General features: G+C 43.4%; 4 protein-coding genes across 4 annotated transcripts; 1 reads left to right on the top strand and 3 right to left on the bottom strand.

The window, feature by feature from the left end:
* Positions 1-516: 516 nt before the first annotated feature.
* LOC121054493 lies at positions 517-1,044 on the bottom strand. The gene has a single exon (XM_040524400.1). The coding sequence runs from the start codon at positions 1,042-1,044 to the stop codon at positions 517-519; it is 528 nt and encodes a 175-aa protein (XP_040380334.1).
* A 5,146-nt stretch (positions 1,045-6,190) lies between these two features.
* On the top strand, positions 6,191-6,934 carry LOC102702659 (50S ribosomal protein L12, chloroplastic-like). The gene has a single exon (XM_040524193.1). It carries the CDS (start codon positions 6,249-6,251, stop codon positions 6,789-6,791), a length of 543 nt encoding a protein of 180 aa, XP_040380127.1. The 5' UTR covers positions 6,191-6,248; the 3' UTR covers positions 6,792-6,934.
* Positions 6,935-6,949: 15 nt separating this feature from the next.
* On the bottom strand, positions 6,950-7,958 carry LOC102710789 (MYB-like transcription factor EOBII). The gene is made up of 3 exons (XM_006655538.3): positions 7,728-7,958; positions 7,496-7,625; positions 6,950-7,393 (listed from the first exon to the last, which is right to left on the bottom strand). Exons 1-3 carry the CDS (start codon positions 7,903-7,905, stop codon positions 6,973-6,975), a joined length of 729 nt encoding a protein of 242 aa, XP_006655601.2. The 5' UTR covers positions 7,906-7,958; the 3' UTR covers positions 6,950-6,972.
* A 2,064-nt stretch (positions 7,959-10,022) lies between these two features.
* Positions 10,023-13,190, bottom strand: LOC121054446 (iron-sulfur cluster assembly protein 1-like). The gene is made up of 3 exons (XM_040524152.1): positions 12,798-13,190; positions 11,367-11,421; positions 10,023-10,422 (listed from the first exon to the last, which is right to left on the bottom strand). Exons 1-3 carry the CDS (start codon positions 13,114-13,116, stop codon positions 10,293-10,295), a joined length of 504 nt encoding a protein of 167 aa, XP_040380086.1. The 5' UTR covers positions 13,117-13,190; the 3' UTR covers positions 10,023-10,292.
* Between the last annotated feature and the right edge of the window lie 8,524 nt (positions 13,191-21,714).

Here is a 21,714-nt window from a genome sequence, read left to right as displayed (position 1 = left end):
CAAGCTGTGCATCTGTCTTGTGATTGGGCTGAATCTTGTCTTGGATGTACTTTTCGGCTCTTTCCTACTCGACAAGAACCTGATGGATTTAGTCGTGGGCCTAGTCGAAATAGAGGGCCCATCACTTGCAAGCACTACAGCCTACAACAAAAATGCATGCCAGGTACGCGCGGGCCCATCAGTACAGTACTTGCGAAACTGCTTCCGTTGGGGAAAAAAGTTTTACATGGAGATTCGTGCGCGCGGAAAGCTGCAGCACGGTTTCCCGTGCACGCGCGGCACACGGCGGCCACACGGGTGGTGCCCTCGCGCGCGCCGGGACAAATTCAAGAGATCGTGCACAAAACAACTGGAGAAACATCAAACGGAGCAGTGGTGGCGCCACCCCACCGGTGCACTGCGTTGCACCTTCGAGTTGACCCGTTCCCGCGCCGCCGGCGCCGCGCCGGGCATGCAGCCGCCGGCCGCCATGCGCGCAGCTGATCCGATCCGGTCCGGCGAGGCGAGGCGCGCTTCTCACGGGGTTTTCCCGGAGATGGACACGCGGCCAAAGCCCCAGTGTCCCATCTGGTACATCTCCTCCAGCCACGCCAGGTCTCCGTCTCCGTCTCCGTCGCCGGCCGCACCCGCCGCCTCGGCGGGGGATGCGGTGGCGGCGTCGTCGTCGGCCACGACGGCGTCGGCCTCCGCCTTCGCGATCGCCTTCGTCTCGCCAGCAGCGTCGCTGACGCGCTTCTTGTGCAGCAGCGTCCGCCTCCGGCTCCTGAGCCGGCCGACGCAGCGACGGCCGACGACGAGCGGGGCCTTGACGAGCGCCAGGCTCAGCATGCTGACCACCGCGCAGGGGCAGCACCCCAGCGCGATGCAGTCCGCGAGCATCACCGCCGCGCACGACCGGCACCTGCACCCGTCGCCCCCCGCCGTCGTGGGCTCCTCCTCCTCCTCACCATCATCGTCGAACCGGCGCCGCGCGGGCACCACACCCGCTGCACCGCCGCCGGCCGCCGCCTCGCGCCGCCGCTGCAGCTGCATGGCCCTGCTCATCGTGGAAAAAGAAGGCGTGATGAGTGAGCTCGTAGCTGTGGCACACCACACCACACTGAACTGAACCGGCCGGCGATCTCGAGAGCGAGGAAACGATCGCGACGTGACACGGCGAGTTCGATCGCTCGCTCGCTAGCGTTTTTGTAGGTAGGGTTCGGGTGGGAGAGCTACACGTCGCAGTACGTAAAACGCATGCGCTGCTGGCGTCCAGTCCGTCAGAACGGGGGCAGGTAAAGCGTCGTTGTTACTGTCAGTAAACGAGCCCACATCTTGCACAGTCTCGCATCGCAAAGCCACAAACACAGCAACAGTTATAAATGCCACGCGAGAGATGTTTGATGTTTCTCGGTTTTGGGCGTCCGTCGCCGGCCCGGCCATTGCTCCATTGCTGCTGCTGCTGTGCTATTGCAGGTTGCAGCAGCAGATCAAAGCTTCAAAAGCAAAGGGCGAAACTGAATTTACTCGGCTGCACTACTGCAGCAGCAGCAGTAGTAAGTTGGAATTCAGAGGCCTCGTTAGAAACCGACGAACCAGCGACACTTTTCCTCTTTTTCCGCGCGCACGCTTTCCAAGCGGTTAAACGGTGTATTATTTAGAAAAAAGTTTTATATGAAAGTTATTTAAAAAAATCAGATTAATCCATTTTTCAAGTTTATAAAAATTAATACTCAATTAATCATGTATCAATGATTAGCCATGCTGACATAGTCAACTTCGAACGCAACCAGAGAGAGGCCATGCCGATGACATTGCCATTGGACACATTGGTGATCTCTCTAACTTGGGCGAGGACAGCTAGCTACAGTGCTCGAAAACTGCAAGCTTGGCGCTTTTGGTCGCGGCTACGCCTTTTGGGCAGGGCATTTTAGCTAGGGCAAATGCAGGGGCTGGGTGCCCGAGTTAAAAGGCCGTGCAGGGCGCCATTTCGGAGCAAAGTGGCCGTGCGTTTTTAATCTAGCCACTGTGCCAACACGTCAGTATTCAGAGACTCTGGTACAGCTGGGACTGTAGCTGCCAACATCTCTCGATCCGCTGTCTGATTCCTCTTGTTCTTCCAGGACCCACTGCCTCACATGCATCCATGCATTACCCTCTGTACTGACGTGAGAGCTCATTCAGAGAGAGAGAGAGAGAGAGAGAGAGAGTGAGTTTGTGTTGTGTTGTGTGTAACTGTGTGAGTATGGGGCCTGAGTGTGATCATCAGATTCAGAGATTGCAGGGAGGCTTTGGAACAAGTACGTTTATCAGATCATCAGATGTGTTGGACAAGGACAAGAGCAACTGTGCAAGCAATGATTTTCTTCTTGCATGTCAGTATTGGATCAATGATAAACAAGATGTCTGCCTAGAAAAATGGCTGGAGAGGAAGATGTGGTGCATCAGTGCATCCGTGCATGTGTTGAACATGTCGGGAGTGGACCGAATCTGATGGTTAATTATCGTCTCTTCTGCTACGAGATGCCTGTCTCTGCGTGCACATTGTGTTATACCAAATCTTGTATATATAAAGCTAGCTAAGAAAACAATGAATATGTGCGCAAAAATCGATGTAAAAGCTGTCCGGAAAATGGAAACATTTTCAGCTGCCGCATTGATAGATTTTAACAGAAAAAGTACCTTAAGTGTATAGCAGTATGGGGTATGGCCAAGTGGAATCAAGCAACAAACAATTAATTAGTACTCCATCTGTTTCATGACGTAAAACTTTTTAGTCTTGCCTAGATTCATATGGATACTAATGAATCTAGACATATATATAAATTACATACATTTATCAATTGATGAATTTAGATAAGGCTAAAAAATTTTACAATATGAAATGGAGGTAGTATGTTAATTTCATTGAGAGAAGCTAGGTTTATCCGTTTATGGTCATTCCACACCTTAACTATCAAGGAGTACATAGTATGTATGCATACTAGGCCTAGATGGTGCCTTTGCCTGTTTCAAAATTGTAATTACTATTGCTGATCGAAATATGTGTGCTAGATAGCTACCAATCTTTTACATAAGCTAGCAACAGATAACATCTACGACTACGAGGAGTATATGCTGAATACATGTAAGCCGTGTACATATAGCAATCAAGTTAGGAAGCGGCTATTCTGTACACTATCTGTCTATCCATTGATCACACATGTCAAGGCATATGGGCAAAAGCTAGCTAGCAATTCCTGCATTTCTGCCCCACGCCGCAAGTGATGTCATGCATGGTTTTCGCAGGGGAAAGAATAAGGAAATGAAATTGCAGATTTTCAGGCTTAAATAAACAAACACAAATGTCATCTTCAAAATTCAGTAAACAATTTCTCAAAAAAAAATCAGTAAACGAGCTAGCTGCATTGTCGCCATACATTCAGAATTCCGTCACATTTCGAGATGCCTCAAGCCCTCAAATCAAGTGGAACAGACAGACGTTGAGACGAAGGATCGAGGAAGAGTAGTTTGGTGGTGTGCTTACTTGCAGTTGGAGATCATTTTAACTGTGGTTTTCTGATCCATCAACGTAGCTGCCGTCAGAGAACGGAACTGAACAGCACCTTCAGCTTCAGCTTCAGTTTCAGCTCCGATCCGTGTAGCCCTGCCGGAGGCGGAGACGACGCCTCCGCCATTCAAGAGCGCAACGGGAAGAAGAGAGCCCGAATTCAGTGGAGAGAGAGGCGAAGAGAGTTTCTTTTTGTTACAACGGCTCGTAGTTGTGTTCGTGCAAATGCATGCATGGTGTTGGGGCCGGGTCAGGAATATCTCAGAGAAAAAATCTCTCTCTGATGATGCAACTAGCTTCCACCAGCTTTGATCTGATGATATTTTTGCAATCAGTGCAGGTAAGCAAAGATGATTAGTTTACACGAGTATTTGCGTTGCCCAACCGACCAGATCGGTCAGAACCAGATCCAGGTGTGGCGCTGTCAGATGTGTGTGCTTAATTAGTCCATGATTAGCCATACATGATACAGTAACTAACATATGCTAATGACAAATTAATTAGGTTCAAAAGATTTGTCTCGCGGTTTCCAGCTTAGCTGTGAAATTCGTTTTTTCATTCATATCCGAAAACCTCGACCGACGTCCGGTCAAATATTTAACGTGACACTTCTTCTAAAAAATTTCTCAATCCAAACACCTCCTAACCTAATCTGTGTCCTGTCCGTTAATTATACTAGGCCGTGCGAATAATCTCCGCTTCTGCTGCTCTGCAGTTTTGACCAGGATGGATGTGACAACGATGAGTATTCTCTTCGTCCAAAGAAACAACTGACAATAAACTAGTACCAGACATGTACGTCAAGATTCATCGCTAAAATTTGATTTGTCGTACTCCTTCCTTTCGTTTTATTTCACAATGTTAACTTTTATTTTTTATTTAACACTTTGATCTTTTAATCTACGTTTAACCATTTATTTTATTTAGAAAAAATATATAATTATTAATTATTTTACTAAGATTTGATTAATTACCAAAGAAACTTGACTTTTTTATATTTTTGTAAATTATGTAGCCTTTATATGATATGAAGTAAGAAAGAAGCTTGCATTGTGTGTTAGGGACTTAGGGTTGTGTGGAAATTGGAGAATTGGAGCCCTTTTCGCAGTCGCCAAATGTCTGGCCTCCGTGTAGTTCAGACGAATTCAGACATGGTTTCACCATCAGAATCTCTAATCAAATTAGGATCCGATTCATGTGCAGTATTCACGATCTAATCACCACTTTACAGCTGCTGAGACGAAGATTTTTTTTCACATGATAGTTACACGACTACCTAAGATCGAACGAGTTGTGACAAGCAATATTGGAGCAATCCACACTACGCCGTGCGCGCAGGTGCATCTGCACATGGTGAACTCTAAAGATCACGCCGTCGTCTGGTGAGCCGAGGCCGAGACGGTGACCGCGACAGCGCCGCTGGCCGCCGCCGCCGCCGCCGGCGCGGGTGCCTCGATCGACGTCGGCGACGGCGCGGCGGCCTCCATCTTGGCAATGGCGCCGGGGGGCGCGTGGCCGTGGGGGAAGCCGCCGCCCTCCATCATGTCGTCGTCGTAGTAGGCGACGCGGTCCCTGCGCCGGCGCGGCCGCAGGTGCTTCTTGGTGCAGACCTGCCCGACGATGCAGGAGATCACCAGCAGCGCCGCGATCACGCCCAGCACGATGAACACCGGCGTGTACGACCCGCCGCCGGCGCCACCGCCTCCTCCGGCCCCGGCCGCCGCCGACGTGTCCTGCCGCGGCCGCATTGGGTGCGCGCCGGCCAGCAAAGGCGTCGCCGACGAAGAAGACATCGATCGACGTCGTGCTGCTGCTTACCTTCTTGTGACCATCCGTTTGGTTGTGCAGAGAGAGCCAAGAACAATTTGGAGGCTACTTAATACTGTATCACGTGGTGTGCTTGGGTAAATATGCTTGGAGTGAGCTTAAAGTCTGGGGTTAGTGTGGAAGGAGAGGATTGGAACTAACTTGCTGCTACTTCACAAAATTCCCCTTTTGGCCATGTAAGGCTAAGGATCCTGACACTTTGTGCACAGCAGCAGCACAAAGAATGGATTTTTGCTATGCCTGACATATTAAAGTTGTCTCTGACCGCTAATATGATAACATGTCGGTTTTAAAATATAATTATTTCTAGTTTAGTTAGTATAGGTTTAGAAAATGTTAAAAATTTCATTTTAGTGGTTCTTTTTAAATTTACTAGATTTTACTTTTAACCATTTGATTGACTGGATCGAAATAATAATTATATTAAACTCTCTGCGTTTCGTAGTATAAGACTTTCTGTTATTGCCTTGAGTGGTAATAAATCTAGCCATATATACAAAACATATACGTTGATGCATGGATGAATTTAGATAAATCTAAAAAATCTTATAATATGGAATAGATAAAGTAGTATAAAATTTAAAAAGAAATACTTATATTTAGAGGGAGAGAGGATTTTTATTTTGCATGAATCGTGAGCAGAAGAAACAAGGATCGCTTGGTAATCACTATCATTAGGCCGTGGCAGAGGAAGTGCCACAGAATTCCACGTCAGCTTTGAGCAAAGTTTTCTGGGTTACTGGCGACCGTCCATCTCAGATCCAACGGCCGTGAAACGAAGGTGGCGTGGCCGCTGACCCATAGCACTCGAGCTCCTTATCTTATCCCGCGCGCCTCTTTCTCCTCCGCGTCGCAGAGCAGAGCGCACCGTCCAAGAACCCGCGAGCTCGCCATGGCCATGGCTTCCACCGCCGTCTCCTCCGCCCTACCCCTCTTCCACGTCCGCACCGCCTCCTACGTCCCCACGGCGGTGCGGTTCCCCAGCCGCGGCGGCCGCCGCCACCACTCCGTCGCCTGCAACTCCACGGCATCCCCCAAGGTGCTCGAGCTCGGGGACGCCATCGCGGGGCTCACCCTGGAGGAGGCACGGGGCCTCGTGGACCACCTCCAGGAGCGTCTCGGCGTGTCTGCGGCCGCGTTCTCCCCCGCCGCGGTGGTCGCCGCGCCAGGCGCCGCCGGCGCCGCGGGCGGCGGCGAGGACGCGGCGGCGGCCGCCGAGAAGACGGAGTTCGACGTGGTGATCGAGGAGGTGCCGAGCAGCGCCCGCATCGCGACCATCAAGGTGGTGCGCGCGCTGACGAGCCTGGCGCTGAAGGAGGCCAAGGACCTCATCGAGGGGCTCCCCAAGAAGGTCAAGGAGGCCGTGAGCAAGGACGAAGCCGAGGACGCCAAGAAGCAGCTCGAGGAGGTCGGCGCCAAGGTGTCAATCGCCTAGCCGGCCTGACACACAATCACACGAACTAGATACTAGGATTCCCAAATTTTTCTTCCTCATTTTTGGTTTTACACCTCAATCGAGAGACATTTGTATCATCTTTGTGTTCGCCACAAGAATATAATCACATCTCGGTTTATACATTTCGTTTGAAGAATTCATCACTCGCACAGTTCTTGTATCAATCGCCGTGGAGAGACTGCACCGTGGGCCACAAATCCTCGAGGACCCAGAAATTGTCGTTCGACGCTGCCAAGAACTCCTCGGAGACGACGATGTCGCCACCCGCATCAGCACCTTCTCCACCATGGATCGCGCTCGGGTAGCTCGCCGGGTGGTCCAAGCTCAGGCTGCCGAGCTGCGGCGCCGCAATGCCGTACTCCTGCGTGACGACGACGGTGGTCCGGCCGGAGATGCTACTGCTGCCCTGGTCCTCGGCCACCGCGGTCAGGTACCCAGCAGCTGCAGGCCTGATGCTCTCGCTCGTCGTCGCGTGGATCCCGTACGTTCTTCTCCTGTGCTTCTTCTGTATCTTGGTTCTCCAGAAGTTCTTGATCTCGTTGTCTGTCCGGCCAGGAAGGTGCCTTGCGATCTTGGACCATCTGAAGAATCCAAGCGTGATCGATCGATCGATCGATGATTAGTCACATGCTTAATTAATCGTTCGTTGTTTTGGTATCGATCGAGTTCGTAATGTAGATTACCTGTTGCCCCATCTGGCCTGCAGCTCGACGATGAGCGTGTGCTCCTCCGGCGTGATGTTGCCGCGCCGCACGTCGGGCCGCAGGTAGTTCAGCCACCGGAGCCGGCAGCTCTTCCCGGTGCGGCTAAGCCCTGCATAAATCACACTCTGATCAGATGAACCATGGCTGCCAAACGATCGAGCGATTACAATGCAAGAATGAGCTGAGCATATGTGCTGCAGGGTGTACGTACCGGCGGCGCGGGCGAGGGCGTTCCACGCGCCGTCGCCGTTGGCGGCGATGTAGTTGGCGAGGCTGAGATCCTCCTCCATCGTCCATGGCCCCTTACGCACGGCCGCCGCCTCCTGCTGCTCGCCGCCGTCGCCACTCCCGTCCACCGTGTACTCCATGGCTCCGGCCCACATGTCCATTGCCGACGCGAGTTCGGCAGCTCGCTCACCAGCGCGCGGATGACGACGGCGTAGTCGACGATCGATCGATCGACCTCTCGCCGCACGGCGCGACGCATATATAACCTACTAGATCGTCGACCAAGCATGCAGGGCAGGGCTGGGCTGGCACGACGTGACGCGAGCTAGCCGACGATGACGATGACAACTTCGGCGCGCCGGCCTAACTCGGAAAGCCGCTCGCCTGGAGCTCCCGAAACGGCTACGGGGGTTGGCCGTTGGCATGGTGACGTGTCGATCGTTGCTGCCGGGCAGCGCGAATCAACGTGACCTTTGAGCTCGCTCGAGACGTCGATGGCTTTCGCTCTCTCTCGTTTGGCCTTGCAACTTTTAAGGAGCATTGTTGTTTTTCTTAAGAAAAAAAGATAGGTGGTATATTTACAAACATAAATACTACCTCCGTTTCATATCGTAAGATTTTTTAGCTTTGAGAAAATTCATCAATTGATGAATGTATATAATTTATATATATGTCTAGATTTTTTAGTATCAATATGAATCTACACAATACTAGAAAGTCTTACATTGTGAAACGGAGGGAATACTTTATAAATATCATTTTTTATATATATGTTCTTATTTTTAGTGATTTAAAAGTTAAGTTTTTTAAAAAATAAAAACTCTAAAATCAACTCCATTTAAGGTTCAAGATTTAAATTTTGTTATAAGCAAAATAGAAAAAATAAGATAAGTCCCTTTAATTAGCATCTTCAAAAATAATACCACCGTATTACGTGCAACTAAAGTGGCTTAAGATCTACTGTCCGTGTTTTAAATTATAAATATTTCAGATTGATTTGCAGATTAATGTTAAATAGAAAATACTATGCTCCTTAGTCCTTAATACATGAGGGAGAGCAATGGGGTAAAATATTTATAGAAATAAAATGAGTAATTTTAAATGAAAATTGATCGATGAGCATGGATTGATATATTGATCTGTTCCTTAAATTAACGTCGCTTGGACAAGGTTTGCAAAGCTGCAACATATCTAAAAGCTTTTGTGTAACGCATGATAACGCCAGAGAGCCTCATGTTTCATTCTGCAAGCAATCAATGTCCTTTATCAAGTTAATCTTAGTTGAGAACCGAGCGGTAGCTCCGGTGGTGCGCGGGCGCATCGAGCAACCCGCGCGAGTTTGATCATGGGATCGTAGCTCGTATGTCTGGTAAGAGTTTCCTTCGTACGCGTGCGTAAGCTAAAATTCTAAATGCGGTAGAGATGCATACGCGTGTGTGCATACATTATGGTATGTGTTCGTATGTATCTTAAGTTGTACGCTAATCTTAGTTAATGAAAGCATGTCCTACGGTGCCAAACTCCCACAAACAAGTCCACGTGGCCACGTTCCTGTTTGAAGAGGGGCAACGTCAGTACCACATTGTTTCCTTTCTTCAGATGCTTGCTGCATTCCAAATGCAACAGTACCGAAAAGGATGTTTTAGAAGGCAACAATTAAAGGGGAAAAAATCTAGCTGGTCTGAGCAGCGGCTGACTGCTGGAAGCAAAAATCTAGCTGTGTGAGCAGCGGCTGAATGCTGGAAGCCTCATTATGCCAAACCCATTAGCTTTAGCTTTCCGTTGGTAACCGTAGATGGTACGGAATGAAATTGAAAGTATGACACGCGTTTCATGTCTTCGTTTCTAGCTGGTTCTCTACATGTCTTTTTGAATTGGCTTTTAGTTCCTGAAATTTTTTGAATTAAATATCATACCGAATGTTTTCAAATGACTATTTTGATAACTAATTGATGTGTCAGATAACCACGAGATAAATATTTTAAACCTAATTAATTCATCATTAACACTCGTGCTACCATGGCTAATGACCTAATTAGGAAAAAAAGTTCGTCCTAATTAGAAAAAAAAGTTCGTCTCACAGATTTATTTCGAACTATGCAATTATTATCTTTAACTATATTTAATACATGTGTCCGCCGATTCAATATAACGGATAAACACGATTCATATAACGGATGAACACAAATTTAATATAACGGATGAACACAAAAATTTGTAGGAACTAAACATGACCTTAATCGTACAAGCATCCAGGTTAAAGAGCATACACACAAGGTGGTAGAACAAGGCAGTCCTGACAGCCTGACTAGTTGTGAGTTCCAGTATCGTCAGTATCAAGCACCTTTTATATGTACAGAACCTGAGTGAACACAAACACACAGCCTAAGACGTCTGTGTGGATCACCACCTGCCAGAGGCCTCCTTTGCCTAATAGTACAAGGTACAAACGATTCATGCGTTTATTTCCGTGGCATATAAACACCATCGCACTTTTCTATGTACATGCTATGCTACTGAACCATCCCCTGTTTCCTCTCTAGGATCCCTACTCGCCCCTTTTATCCAGCTTCATTTTCTTCGCTTCATAATCCTTCACCGCAGCCTTGATTGCATCCTCAGCGAGCATGCTGCAGTGGAGCTTTACAGGTGGGAGCGATAGATGTTTCGCTATCTCACTGAAAAACAATATATGATAAACAGAAATTCAATGAGCACAATAAAGCTTGTGCTAAGGAAATGCTAGCCGCAGGCGCAATACATGAGTTTTTTGGGGCAAAAGATTTCACAGAACCCCATATACTCCAGAGTTTAGTGACATATGGTGTTTTTAAGCACACATTCTACATCCATTGAGAAGGTGACTACGGCCTTTATGCATAAAATGTGACTTCCATCCGTTCCACATTATAAGACTTTCTGATCTTAAACCTAGGCACATATGCAAACTATATACGTGGATACATGGATGAATCTATACAAATCTAGAAAGTCTTATAATATGAAACGGATATAGTATGCCTAAGTACCATTGCCAATTGGATGATATAAGAGTATGTTTGGATTTTACAAAACGTTTTCCCCAAAACCATGCGTTTTTTAAACAAAATTGCAAAACCAAGACTTTGCGTTAGGAATGCCCACAAAACCTAGGGTTTTGTGACATTTACACACACACACACACAAAGCTAAGACATCAGCTAACATGAATTTCACATTTCCATGCATTTGCAGACTCAACAGCATGATAGTCATTATGAAGAGTCAAGGCATTATGCGTCCAAGAAAAAAAAAACCAGCAATCAGGCACTTAACTCAAAGCTATAAATGCCAATAGATATCATCATGCAAAATAATACCAGAAAATATCATATGCTAGTCTACCACCCATGTTGCAAAAAATCAAGCCCATATATCCTGAGGCAATTATATATAAGAGGACATGTTAGTGTATCTCACATGCAACTAATGAATCTTATTGGTTATTACTGAAAACTAAAAGAGAAAGCATCATTTATTGCTACATGGAATGCAAAAACTAGATCAAGAAGAAAACAAAGACAACGCGAAGTGTGCAATCCACTTTAAGTCATCAGCAAGGGCATTAGATCAGCAAGAGCACCTGTTCTTGATTGCTGTTGCATCCTCCATTTGCTTTCCCTTCACCCACTCACTAGCTGAAATAAAAAAATAAATTAGATAGCCAAACTTTGTAACCTCAACTGTAATACAGGCAAATTGTAACGGTGATATCAAGTAAAAACCATCAATTGTAATATAGGCAAATTGTTGATATCAAGTAAAAACCATGCAAGATAGTAGTAACTGTATCTATGAAGTCCAGAAAGAGTCAGGTAATAGACATACAACTCTGTAACTTCATAAGCACAGATATCATACTTAAAAGAGACTTATAAACAAGATTAAAAAAAAAGAGACTTATAAACCAAAGCAAATTGTATCTTAGATCTGGAGTATTAAACTGATCGACACTCCATGCAAAACACTGATTAATATTTTTGTATGCCCTTAAAACAAATGCACATCAACTGTGTCAGACTGTTCTCCTTTTACACTGTTGAGGACAAAGGCAACATGCTATCGCGACAGCAAAGATTGGCTACATAATGGATGGCACATCCACATAATGGCGAGTAGCTACTAAAGATACGTGCGAACAAAAGGTCAACCAAGTTCCAATTACAAGTTGCGAATTTATTGAAGAATGTACAAATAAATATTTGCAGTTGTCAATAGAAAGATGCATATCACTAAAACTCAATTCTTAACATTATATAATTGAAAGTCCCTTCACTAAGCAAGAGCAGTCATTGAAGTGGTTGAACCTGGAATCAACTTGTGGCAAGTGATTTTTTTTTTTTGATAGAAGGCTCGAGGGAGCCCAGCTTTTACTGAAAGCAAATAAAAAACATGTATTTTTGCTGGGGATTCCAGCTTACAACAAGGTTCAAGCCAAACTTAGATGCTGAAATAGACAGGTACCAAAAGACACCCAGAACTAGGTCTCAAACTCTACTCAAAATCAAACCTAGAAGACACTAGAAACTAGAGACCATACAAAACTAAGCATCTCATCCCACCCCAACTCTTCTCTGTTGTCTTCCCAGGTTCCAAGCTACTCCAGCAAGTGATATGAACCGTATCCAAAAAGTAATCAGGTGTTACAAATACTAGTAATGGAAATGGAAGTTTCTGTCAATCAGCATCACAAAAAAAAAAGTCGAATTCATTTTCAGCCCTCTACTATAAGTCGAATGTGCAACTGTAGGAGCGCATGAACCCATGCGTATTGTATTTTTGAACTAGGGGGAATGACTCCGCAAATTTTAGAATTTGAATGAAATGGAACCATAATATATCACGTTAACGCCAGCAAAACCTCCAATAACTTGGCACAATCTACAAATTCCATCACCACATTCAAGTATGGCAACAGTCACTTCCATTCCATCAGTCGTACAACCAGATTATAAACAATCAGATATCACTGCATACCAGTTACCAAAGCAGACGGGATTTAGGTTTTACCCACCGACAGAGGACGAGGCGATGGCGGAACCGCACCCGAATGTCTTGAAGCAGGCGTCCACAATCCTACCGGACCCTTCGTCGACGCGGATCTGCAGCTTCATGACGTCGCCGCACGCCGGCGCGCCGACGAGCCCCGTGCCGACGTCGGGGTCGTCCTTGTCGAACGTCCCCACGTTCCGCGGGTTGTCGTAGTGGTCCACCACCCGTTCGTGGTACCCCCTCCCTCTCACGGCGAAGGCCGCCGCCGCCGCCGCCTCTCCACCGCCGGGCCCCGGTCGGATCCCAACGCCGAGGAGACGCTTCCCCGCCGCGCGCAGCATCGTCGTCGTCGTCGCCGATCTCTCTCTCTCTCTCTCCGCTACGTGTCGTGGCGCCGATGCAGAGACGGCGAGAGATAGAAGAGGGGAAACGTATATACGCCGCAAGTTGATCGCGCGCCTTCGTGGGCCTAAGGAGAGGCGACACGTGGAGCCCACGTGGGTGGATGGGCTTGGTCCGACGGGAGTAAGGCGGTTCGCCGTGTTTAGCGTGCAACGGATAGATGGGCTTCTATTGGACCGTGATTTTTTTCTGAATTGGAAACTGGGCCTGGGCCTCACTTCGAGGCAGCTTTAGGCTCTCCGTTTCTGCTGTAAATTGTATCATATCACTCGTATACTGGTTGCGTAACTTGCGTTCGTTTCAATAAGTTTTAGTGTATTTTATAAAAAGAATGATACAAAGTCTCATTATCTCATATTTCTAAAATAAATTTTAACTTTGTAGTAATTAATTCTATTAATTATACTATTAAATTGCTATAAAAAATCAGATAATCTTTCGTATCGCCTTTTTATCCACAAAACAACAGAGCCACTGTCCTTAAAAAAAAAAACCAAAGGAGAGTATATTCCCGTTGTACATGTCGTAGCAGAAAGGCTACACCTGCTCTGTCACTCTCGACTTCATCACGTCCATGACATCGTAGTCATCCTGTCCATTTCATTTCCTAGTGTGTTCTTTACATATGTTCTAGGCGGCGTCTTTTATAAATTTTGGAGTTTCTATACTATTCGATTTGTGATAGTTATTTATGTTATGAATGGTTGGATTAACTGTTATAAAGTTAATAATTGAAAGGTTAGATGAGATAATAAATTCCGCCGGATGATTCTTGCAAGAACGACGCCGAGCTAGAATCCGTGGCTACAGTAACAAATTTATAGAGTCAAGCAGCTTCTGGGATTCTCCAGTATCAAAAGACAGAAACGAGTTCGTAGCGACTGGTTCTTCTGCTCACGAAAGTTCTTGGGAAAGGCAGTGTCAATCTGGTCAAAGTGCACGATCTAGATTAAGATAATTAAAGTGACACGTACATCCGTGACCCTCTTGACATTTCTTCTATCTATCGTATCGTCAGCAATACCCAATCCATCCAGGACAGGACATGAATTTGTATAGTTGACATTGCTGCGTTCCAGAGGCCTTGGATTATTCAACAAGAAGTAGTAGTAGTACATGGTTAGCGATTTTGAAGCTAAAAATTTACGACGTTTAACGGATCTGTCAAAATCAGTCAGTCGGATGCATGCTCCAGATATGATGATCACACCATTTTGCAGTTACGTCTGACAGTTCGCTGAAAATCTTCCTGATGTGTTACTTGTTGCCTTGTTGGCCTAATCGTCTCGATCTCCGGCCAACCAATTAGCATGCACCATGCATCATGATGCACGGCTATAACATATTTAGTACTAACTGTGTTGTATAGGTTTTGGTGGAACGTCGGTTTCAGAATCGATTCATCCATTTCTGAAGCTTTGCTGCACTTACTTTCACACTGATTGGATGCTGCCATAACAAGGAAAAGAGATGTGAGTCGTACTCTGCAATGTTCTACGATGAGAATGATCCAATGCAACTATACAAGGTTGCCCAGCTGATGTTCTGCCAAAAAAATAATAATCAAAGCTGGTGTGGGCAGTGGGCTAACTTATGTACTGAACGTTCTTGAGCCTGAAGATTTGACCAATTGTATGGCCATTCTGATATGCTCGTCTCTAGTTTTCAGTAAAGATCATGATGTAGAACCTACTCATGTGTCCATGCAAGTAAGCATTTTTTTGCTTAATAAGGCTCCACATGTAGCTGAAATGTTTAGCGATAATATATTCAACTGAAGATTGCATGACCTTCTGTCCTTCCGTTTGATGAGGGGCCTCAAACTTTTTTTTTTATGTATCCAACAAGAACAGCTCATGTTCCAAGTTGCATCTACACCTAAAGTTACTTTATTTTAGAGGGCAACGCCATGTAGCACTTGCAGGGTGAGACGCCATGCCTTCGCAAAATCGATGATGCATTGTCTCCAAGAAGTAGGCTTGAATCTTTTTGCACATGCCTGGATGCCTGCTGCTGCTGGTAACTGGGGGCAGTTCCAAAACCTTGCACTCCTAGAAAAAAAAAGTCCCAAATAGGACTAGTAGTAAATTGGAAAAACTGTCTGGAGGAGTTGTACTCAATTTACCTTACCTTTCAAAAAGATCATTATCTTGTTCTTTCAAAAGCTATCTTGTCATCTCAATTAACCTGTTCATCTGGAGTGAGGAGAGACGGTGGGTCCAAAAGCACTCATACAATGATGAAAGCTTACAGCCATACAATTTTTTTTTTTTTGGTGTTTCTTCAGTTTTTGGGTATTTCTTCAGTTTGGAGTATAAGAGCAAGTTTAACACTATAGCCAACTATTAGCTCCAATTCATCTATAGTCAATCTAATAGCTAATTCATACAATAGTCACCTACAAAACCTCAGTACATGGTCCCATATATCATACACATATTTTATTTAGGAGTCCGTGTACAGCTGGCTACAAATTAGTAGTCCACATTTCTTCTTTTCCTCTTATCTTTTTTAAATATATTTATAGTTAGCTTATAGCCTGCTATGGTACCGCTCTAATTGAGTTAAGTTGCTCCTCCTGCTTGCTTCTGTTACCAAAGGAGTGACACAGTATTTCTGAAAGTCCTGAAACAGTAAAAGGGTGCACACCTTTTTGCATGGGCAGTGCTAGAGGAGAAAGCCACTAGGGTCACCTACATAACACAATGGGATGTTTTCTTTAGCCGATGGGTGATTAGTAGTAGTAATTATCAAGGTGTTTAGAAAACTCCGCCCCAGTTTTTTAACAGGTCTGTATTACGAGGTTTTTTTTTAAAGAAACATAGATAAATTTGATGTTTTGACACTTTCTTTGTTGGCCAATTATTTATGTTAACACCCATAAGTATGATATATGAGACCATCTAAGTCACTAACAATGTACCGGGATGTCAAATAATCAAACCTCAATCTTGCGTCAAAAAATCAAATCTCTAAGAAAATTAGTTAACTTTTACAGGAGTGCGAGAACACATAGAAAAAACAAAGAGAATAGAATGTCTACTTTACTGAAGTCCTATAGAAATAAAAAAAGGAAAGTTCCAAGATTGATGTACGGGAAAAAACAGAGAAATTTAGAGTCCTACCAGGGAAGAAAACCAGATGAGGTAGAACCCACGGGGTTATCGCCCCTCAAAATAGTATATTTTTGCTCATTTAATATAAATTTCAAAGAAAATCATATTGTTCAATCATTTGATTCATATGACTATATATAAACATTTTTTACCTAGCAATTTTATAATTCTTAAGAAAGTAAACTATATGTATTATGTACCAACATTTATACTTAAAATTTTGATAAATTATACCAAATTTTATGCTAAAAAATATAATACCTCTACGTACATTCCTAAGGATAATACGATTCCACTTTTAATATGATTGAATTCCTCTGGGTTGTCTATTTCTTTTTACAAATAAAAAATGCCGTAAATTGCTATTCCTTTACTAGAAACACATTGCATTATGCCAACCTGATTGTCTCACATGATCTCAAACTGGTCCAGCGAATCTTCTGAAAATGCCAGGCCGGAATTTTTGTGTCATGAACATGGTCTCGAATTGCACCGGATTCAGTACAGTCTGTCAAAGCTACCAACTTCTGGTCACCCGTCAGCTTCCTTCACCGCTACACTCACAAACAGACCGTACTTGCTTGTAATCGAGAATGTTCCTCCTCCATCTAAAAAAAAAAAAAATAGTCTAACTTACATATGCCATACAAAGCTATAAAAATTAGAACCCGTTCATATTTTGAAAAAAACCAATACATTTATTTTCTACCTTTTCAAATCTCGGTGTATTTGTTTCATACTATACCAAAATATAATATATTAATTTCTTAAAATAAGGTATTTGTGGAATAAATAAGAGAAGTTAAAGATAAAGTTCATTTGAGATGGTGTTGATAGTAGCCTGTAATGCTGAATCCTGATTGGTCATGAAGCCTCACAGACTGATACATTCATTTCCTGACAGAAAACAGTTTTCGTCCTGTATACTAGTGCCACAGTAATGCTTATCCAGAATAAGCTACTACGTAGTAGCAGTTGGGATTAAGATCCGACGCAGTACTGCAACTTAAGCAGTTGTACTAGTACCATTCGATAAAAAATCTACGGTTCAGATTGATGATTCATTGTAGCACCAGATTTTAGTGTAGCAACATATATTTTTTTTATATATTATGATCGTGTATATGAAAATGGCTCGGATTGCTTGCAGTGTAATTGCAATAGCAACTGCACATGATCTCGCTTGTAGTAGTTGAGTTGACCTCTGCAGGAATCAACGGAAAGTATCTGAATAGGTTTGGTTTGGTTGGTCACCGCACATGCTTCTAATCAACCCCTATCAAATTCTTATCAATCGCTCGAAAACTTGTAATCTATAAATCAATTTTTTATTAGATTTGCTTTAAAATTTGTGGTTGTTCACATGCAACTTTATTTGATTTCCTTTGCTATTTTTTAATTTTAAAAATTCGATCGATGGATTAAGCTTTTTTAACCGATTGACTAATAGGTGTGCCTAAAAGAATAGCGTGGCAGTGATGACTCGAAGAGATAGAAACAGCATCATCAAAGAGCACCGCTGATCAAAATTAATTAATCACATCATGAATGTGAATGTGATTTTTTTAAGGATACCACCGGACGCACGCAAACACACCACGACACACGCATACATACGCGTGCGTATCTCTACCGCACGCTTAGAATTTTAGGGTACGCACGTGTATGAGGGAAAAATCCTCGGATGAAACGCGCGCCCGCACGGTGACCAACCGAATGTGAATGTGATTAGATCGAAGAACATTCCCGTAACTAACCTGCTGTTTTCTGATCGAAATGGACACCGGCGCAGGTAGGTCCCTCCCTACATGCTCAGCTGCTCGCTACGTTGGCCACGTCCCTTTCTTGTAGTACCAACAAGGGGAAGGACGAGGAATTAAATTTGCAAACTTTCCGTCGCTGGCGAACTGTGTTTTTAATTTTCTCTGTATCGATGTGTCTGCGTTTCTAATGGTTAAACAGTGTGTTTTTTCGAAGAAGTTTTTATACATATCAAAACATCAATATATTATATTTTTTTTGAGTGGATTTTGATTTTGTACTTGAGAACGGTTAATTCCAATGTTATATTATAAAAATCAATCAAATAATATTTTATCATATATCAATGAATGATTTTCTTTATCGACAAAAGAGCGCGACCTAACACTGTGTTCTTTCGTTCGTAGAAGATGGTTTAGGTGAAAGTTGTTCCGGTTGGTTAGTGGTTGCTCCCAGTGGTTAAATCCACATTTGCTGACTCGGTTCAGACGAGCAACTGTCACAGAATTTTCATACCCTTTTAAGTTCAGTGACTAAAATGGTTACAGCTAGTTGGCCTACTCTCACCGACTCCTCCTCCCAGCTGCTCATCTGGTCGCCTGTTTGGTTTGGACGATTCCTCAAGATAATACAGCAGCTTCGGCTAGCTCATCTCCCTAGAAAGATCGGACGTGCATGACCAATTGACTGACCATGGGAAACTTGAACTTTTCCGTTTCGTTTTGTCGAGTCGTCGAACTGAACCGGATCGCCAAAGTCTGAATTTTCTTTTCTTTGCAGTGAGTAGTGACCACCGGTAACCTGCAAGGTCTACTCGACAAACATGGGTCAGGACGCTTGGACGGATGCAGCGACTTTTGTCTTCTCCGTGAAACCTCCAAATCCGCGACGCCGTCCAGACGTCCCTGGCTAGACTAAGGGGTGACTGTATTGTTTATTTTTTAAAAAGTTAAACAATATATTTAGAGATAAAAAATATTTTGTAAACAAAAAATTTGTATACATGTATTTTGGCGTTCTAAAGATAATATAGAAAACAAACTTCGATAAAAAACATAAAATCTATTTTAAATTTAAGGTTGAAAAATTAATTTTTGGCCAGAGAATAAAACAGTGGTGCTATAATTAATGGTCTATTTTGTGGGCCAACTTCTTAATAATACGTTACAGTGTAATAATTATGTATGATTAACCCTTTTATATTTAAGCTTTTACCAACTTAAAAGCGAGAATGAAGCCACCGGCCAGCAGGTACACCCTCCTTGAACCGATTTACCTCAAATTAATATATACTCCGTATGCATGAACATAACAGAGGTTGACAGTGATACAAAATGGGCCAATGGGGGTGTAGTCGTACAGCTCATACCCATGGCTGATGAGTACTCGGCTTATGAATAGTGATAAGGACCTATTCCCTTCCACCTTTTTTTGTTTGTTGAACTAGCCTACGTCAAATATTTGCAAATGTTTGGAGTATTTGGTTAGGAGGGGAACAGAGAATTTGAAATGAAGTATAGAAAAAACATTGAGAACATTTTCTTTCGTATAATATATGAAGATTTTCGGGGGCTGTCTTTTGGTTTATTCATGGAAAAAAACCAAACGGTATATTTACAAATAAAAAATAATATATGGATAAAATTATTATATGTGTTTTTAGCCATCTAAAAGTCAATACTGAAACATAGATAAAAAATTCCAAAATTAACCATAAATTTAAGTTTCAAAATTTAAATTTTAGATTATAATCATAAGTAGAAGTGAAAATATGAGGTTGTTCATCTAACCAAATTTCTCAAGAAAATTCCTACAAATTAATGGGAGCATGCATTCATATTCTTCATTCTTTTATTCCTATGTGCTAAAATTCCTCCTAACAGAGTAAGTGCTAAAGACGTAGACATAACACATTTCCATTCATGATCTCTGGTACAAATCTTAAACCAAACCATGATTAAATTAGAGTGTTTAGAAGACTCGGTAGGTAGGTTGGTTGAGCAGTGTTTTCCTAAACGTATACTCCAACGGAAGCTTCCCCTTTTCCTTTGAAAGGATGAGAATGGCACGTCTTTAATTTACTCTTCACCCATACACGCACAATGAGGTGTACATATCCATCATGTGGCGAGAACTATTTAGTGCCTACTACGCACAATGTTATCTGTGCTTTGCACCTACATTTCCTTAAAAATTTTAGCAACATCCAGTTGTTTCAAGTGCAAGACCAATACGGACCTACGGTGTTGTTGTTTTCTGTTTTCTAATAAGATTTTTTTTAATTTTGTGACAGTTATTTAAAAGTTATGGAAACTAAGTTAACTAATACAAAATTTAAAAAATACTTTACAAAAAATATATAATGATCTTTTATTTAGAAAATTACGTATGAAATCCGCTGTTTGGGTTTGAGAAACTAACTATAATCCTTAGTCCATAAATGTACCACGGTGATTCATATGACAAAAAAACATGAACTATATAAGAAGATGTATGTGCCCTATTATTCCTACATCCTTTATGAATAAATATAAATCTTACGAGATTTACTTCGTTCCAACAAACAAATCATTTTTTACCCTTAGATCTAACTGAGGTAGTATATGCACCGTTAAATTCAACTATCAGAAATGAATTTTTTATTAGGCTAAAGCAAACCTTAAATCTTAACTCTAGGAAAGGAAGAAAAGACTTTCGTAGAAAAGAGGGAGCAGCAAATTCGCCACGCCCCTGTGTCGCGATCCCGCTGTTGCTGGTGTTATTACCAGGACGACCTCGTTGCCATTTGTCTCCTACTGCGCAAAAAAAAAAAAAAAAAAAAAGCACAAACCGCGCCTCGTCCGTCGATCGCCACCCTCCTTGCCTCCTTGGCACGCATCTCCGCCGTTGGCGGCTGGATGGATCGGCCGCGCCACGGCCAACGGGAGCCGTGGAATCCGATGGCGACAAGCCCGTCTCGCCGTGTGGGGGGCCCACATGTCGGCCGCTCCAGCACCGTATTCGTCTCCTGGAGGGGAAGGCGTGAGGGCGCTGGCATGTGGGGCCAGGCTGCGCTGCACGGAACCGGATGCCTGGGGGAGTTTGCTTTCTTCACGGCCTTATGTGTTTATTTATTTATTTATTTTTTTCCTTTCGCTAATCGCTCTGGTGCCTTTCTTTTCGGCACGTCCTGGTGAGAACAGAGATTTCTGTTCAGCATCTCATCCTGTCTGCGATTTTTGAGCTTGTATCTTTTGGTTCCTTTTGTGAAGGAATCTCAGCTCAACTGTTTCAGCCTCGTTGCTGCTTCGTTGGAATTACATAATCTATATGTAAAATAACATTTCTATACCTGACCTTAGCCTTAGCAATCTATAGCTAAAGACTGGAAAATTATCACGATGAAAAATGCTCTAAATTTAACTCTAAATTTAAGTTTTAGTACTTGAATTTTGGTTTATAATCATAAGTGAAATACGAGTCTTTATTTCAAGACGTGGAAAAACACATTTATCAAAATTTTGTCTTCCATGCTAGTATAATATAAGAATTTCAAGAGTTATGTCAAATCGAGAGGTCGTGGTTGGTTGACATTAGAGAGGGTAAGTGGATAAATTAAATACACAATGATTTATTGGTTAAGATAGATAAATTACTAGAACAAATTTTAATCGCTAAATT

The sequence above is a fragment of the Oryza brachyantha genome, chromosome 5, assembly GCF_000231095.2.
Source record: "Oryza brachyantha chromosome 5, ObraRS2, whole genome shotgun sequence".
NCBI lineage: Eukaryota > Viridiplantae > Streptophyta > Magnoliopsida > Poales > Poaceae > Oryza > Oryza brachyantha.
This window is presented reverse-complemented; position numbering and strand designations above follow the sequence as displayed.

Coding starts and splice junctions, on each gene's coding strand:
- LOC102710789 (XM_006655538.3), bottom strand. CDS start 7,905: ATGGACATGTGGGCCGGAGCCATGGAGTACACGGTGGACGGGAGTGGC. Junction 7,626..7,727: donor CGCCCTCGCCCGCGCCGCCG/GTACGTACACCC, acceptor TGATTTATGCAG/GGCTTAGCCGCACCGGGAAG. Junction 7,394..7,495: donor CAGGCCAGATGGGGCAACAG/GTAATCTACATT, acceptor TGGATTCTTCAG/ATGGTCCAAGATCGCAAGGC.
- LOC121054446 (XM_040524152.1), bottom strand. CDS start 13,116: ATGCTGCGCGCGGCGGGGAAGCGTCTCCTCGGCGTTGGGATCCGACCG. Junction 11,422..12,797: donor CATCGCCTCGTCCTCTGTCG/GTGGGTAAAACC, acceptor TTTTTATTTCAG/CTAGTGAGTGGGTGAAGGGA. Junction 10,423..11,366: donor GCAACAGCAATCAAGAACAG/GTGCTCTTGCTG, acceptor ATTGTTTTTCAG/TGAGATAGCGAAACATCTAT.
- LOC102702659 (XM_040524193.1), top strand. CDS start 6,249: ATGGCCATGGCTTCCACCGCCGTCTCCTCCGCCCTACCCCTCTTCCAC.
- LOC121054493 (XM_040524400.1), bottom strand. CDS start 1,044: ATGAGCAGGGCCATGCAGCTGCAGCGGCGGCGCGAGGCGGCGGCCGGC.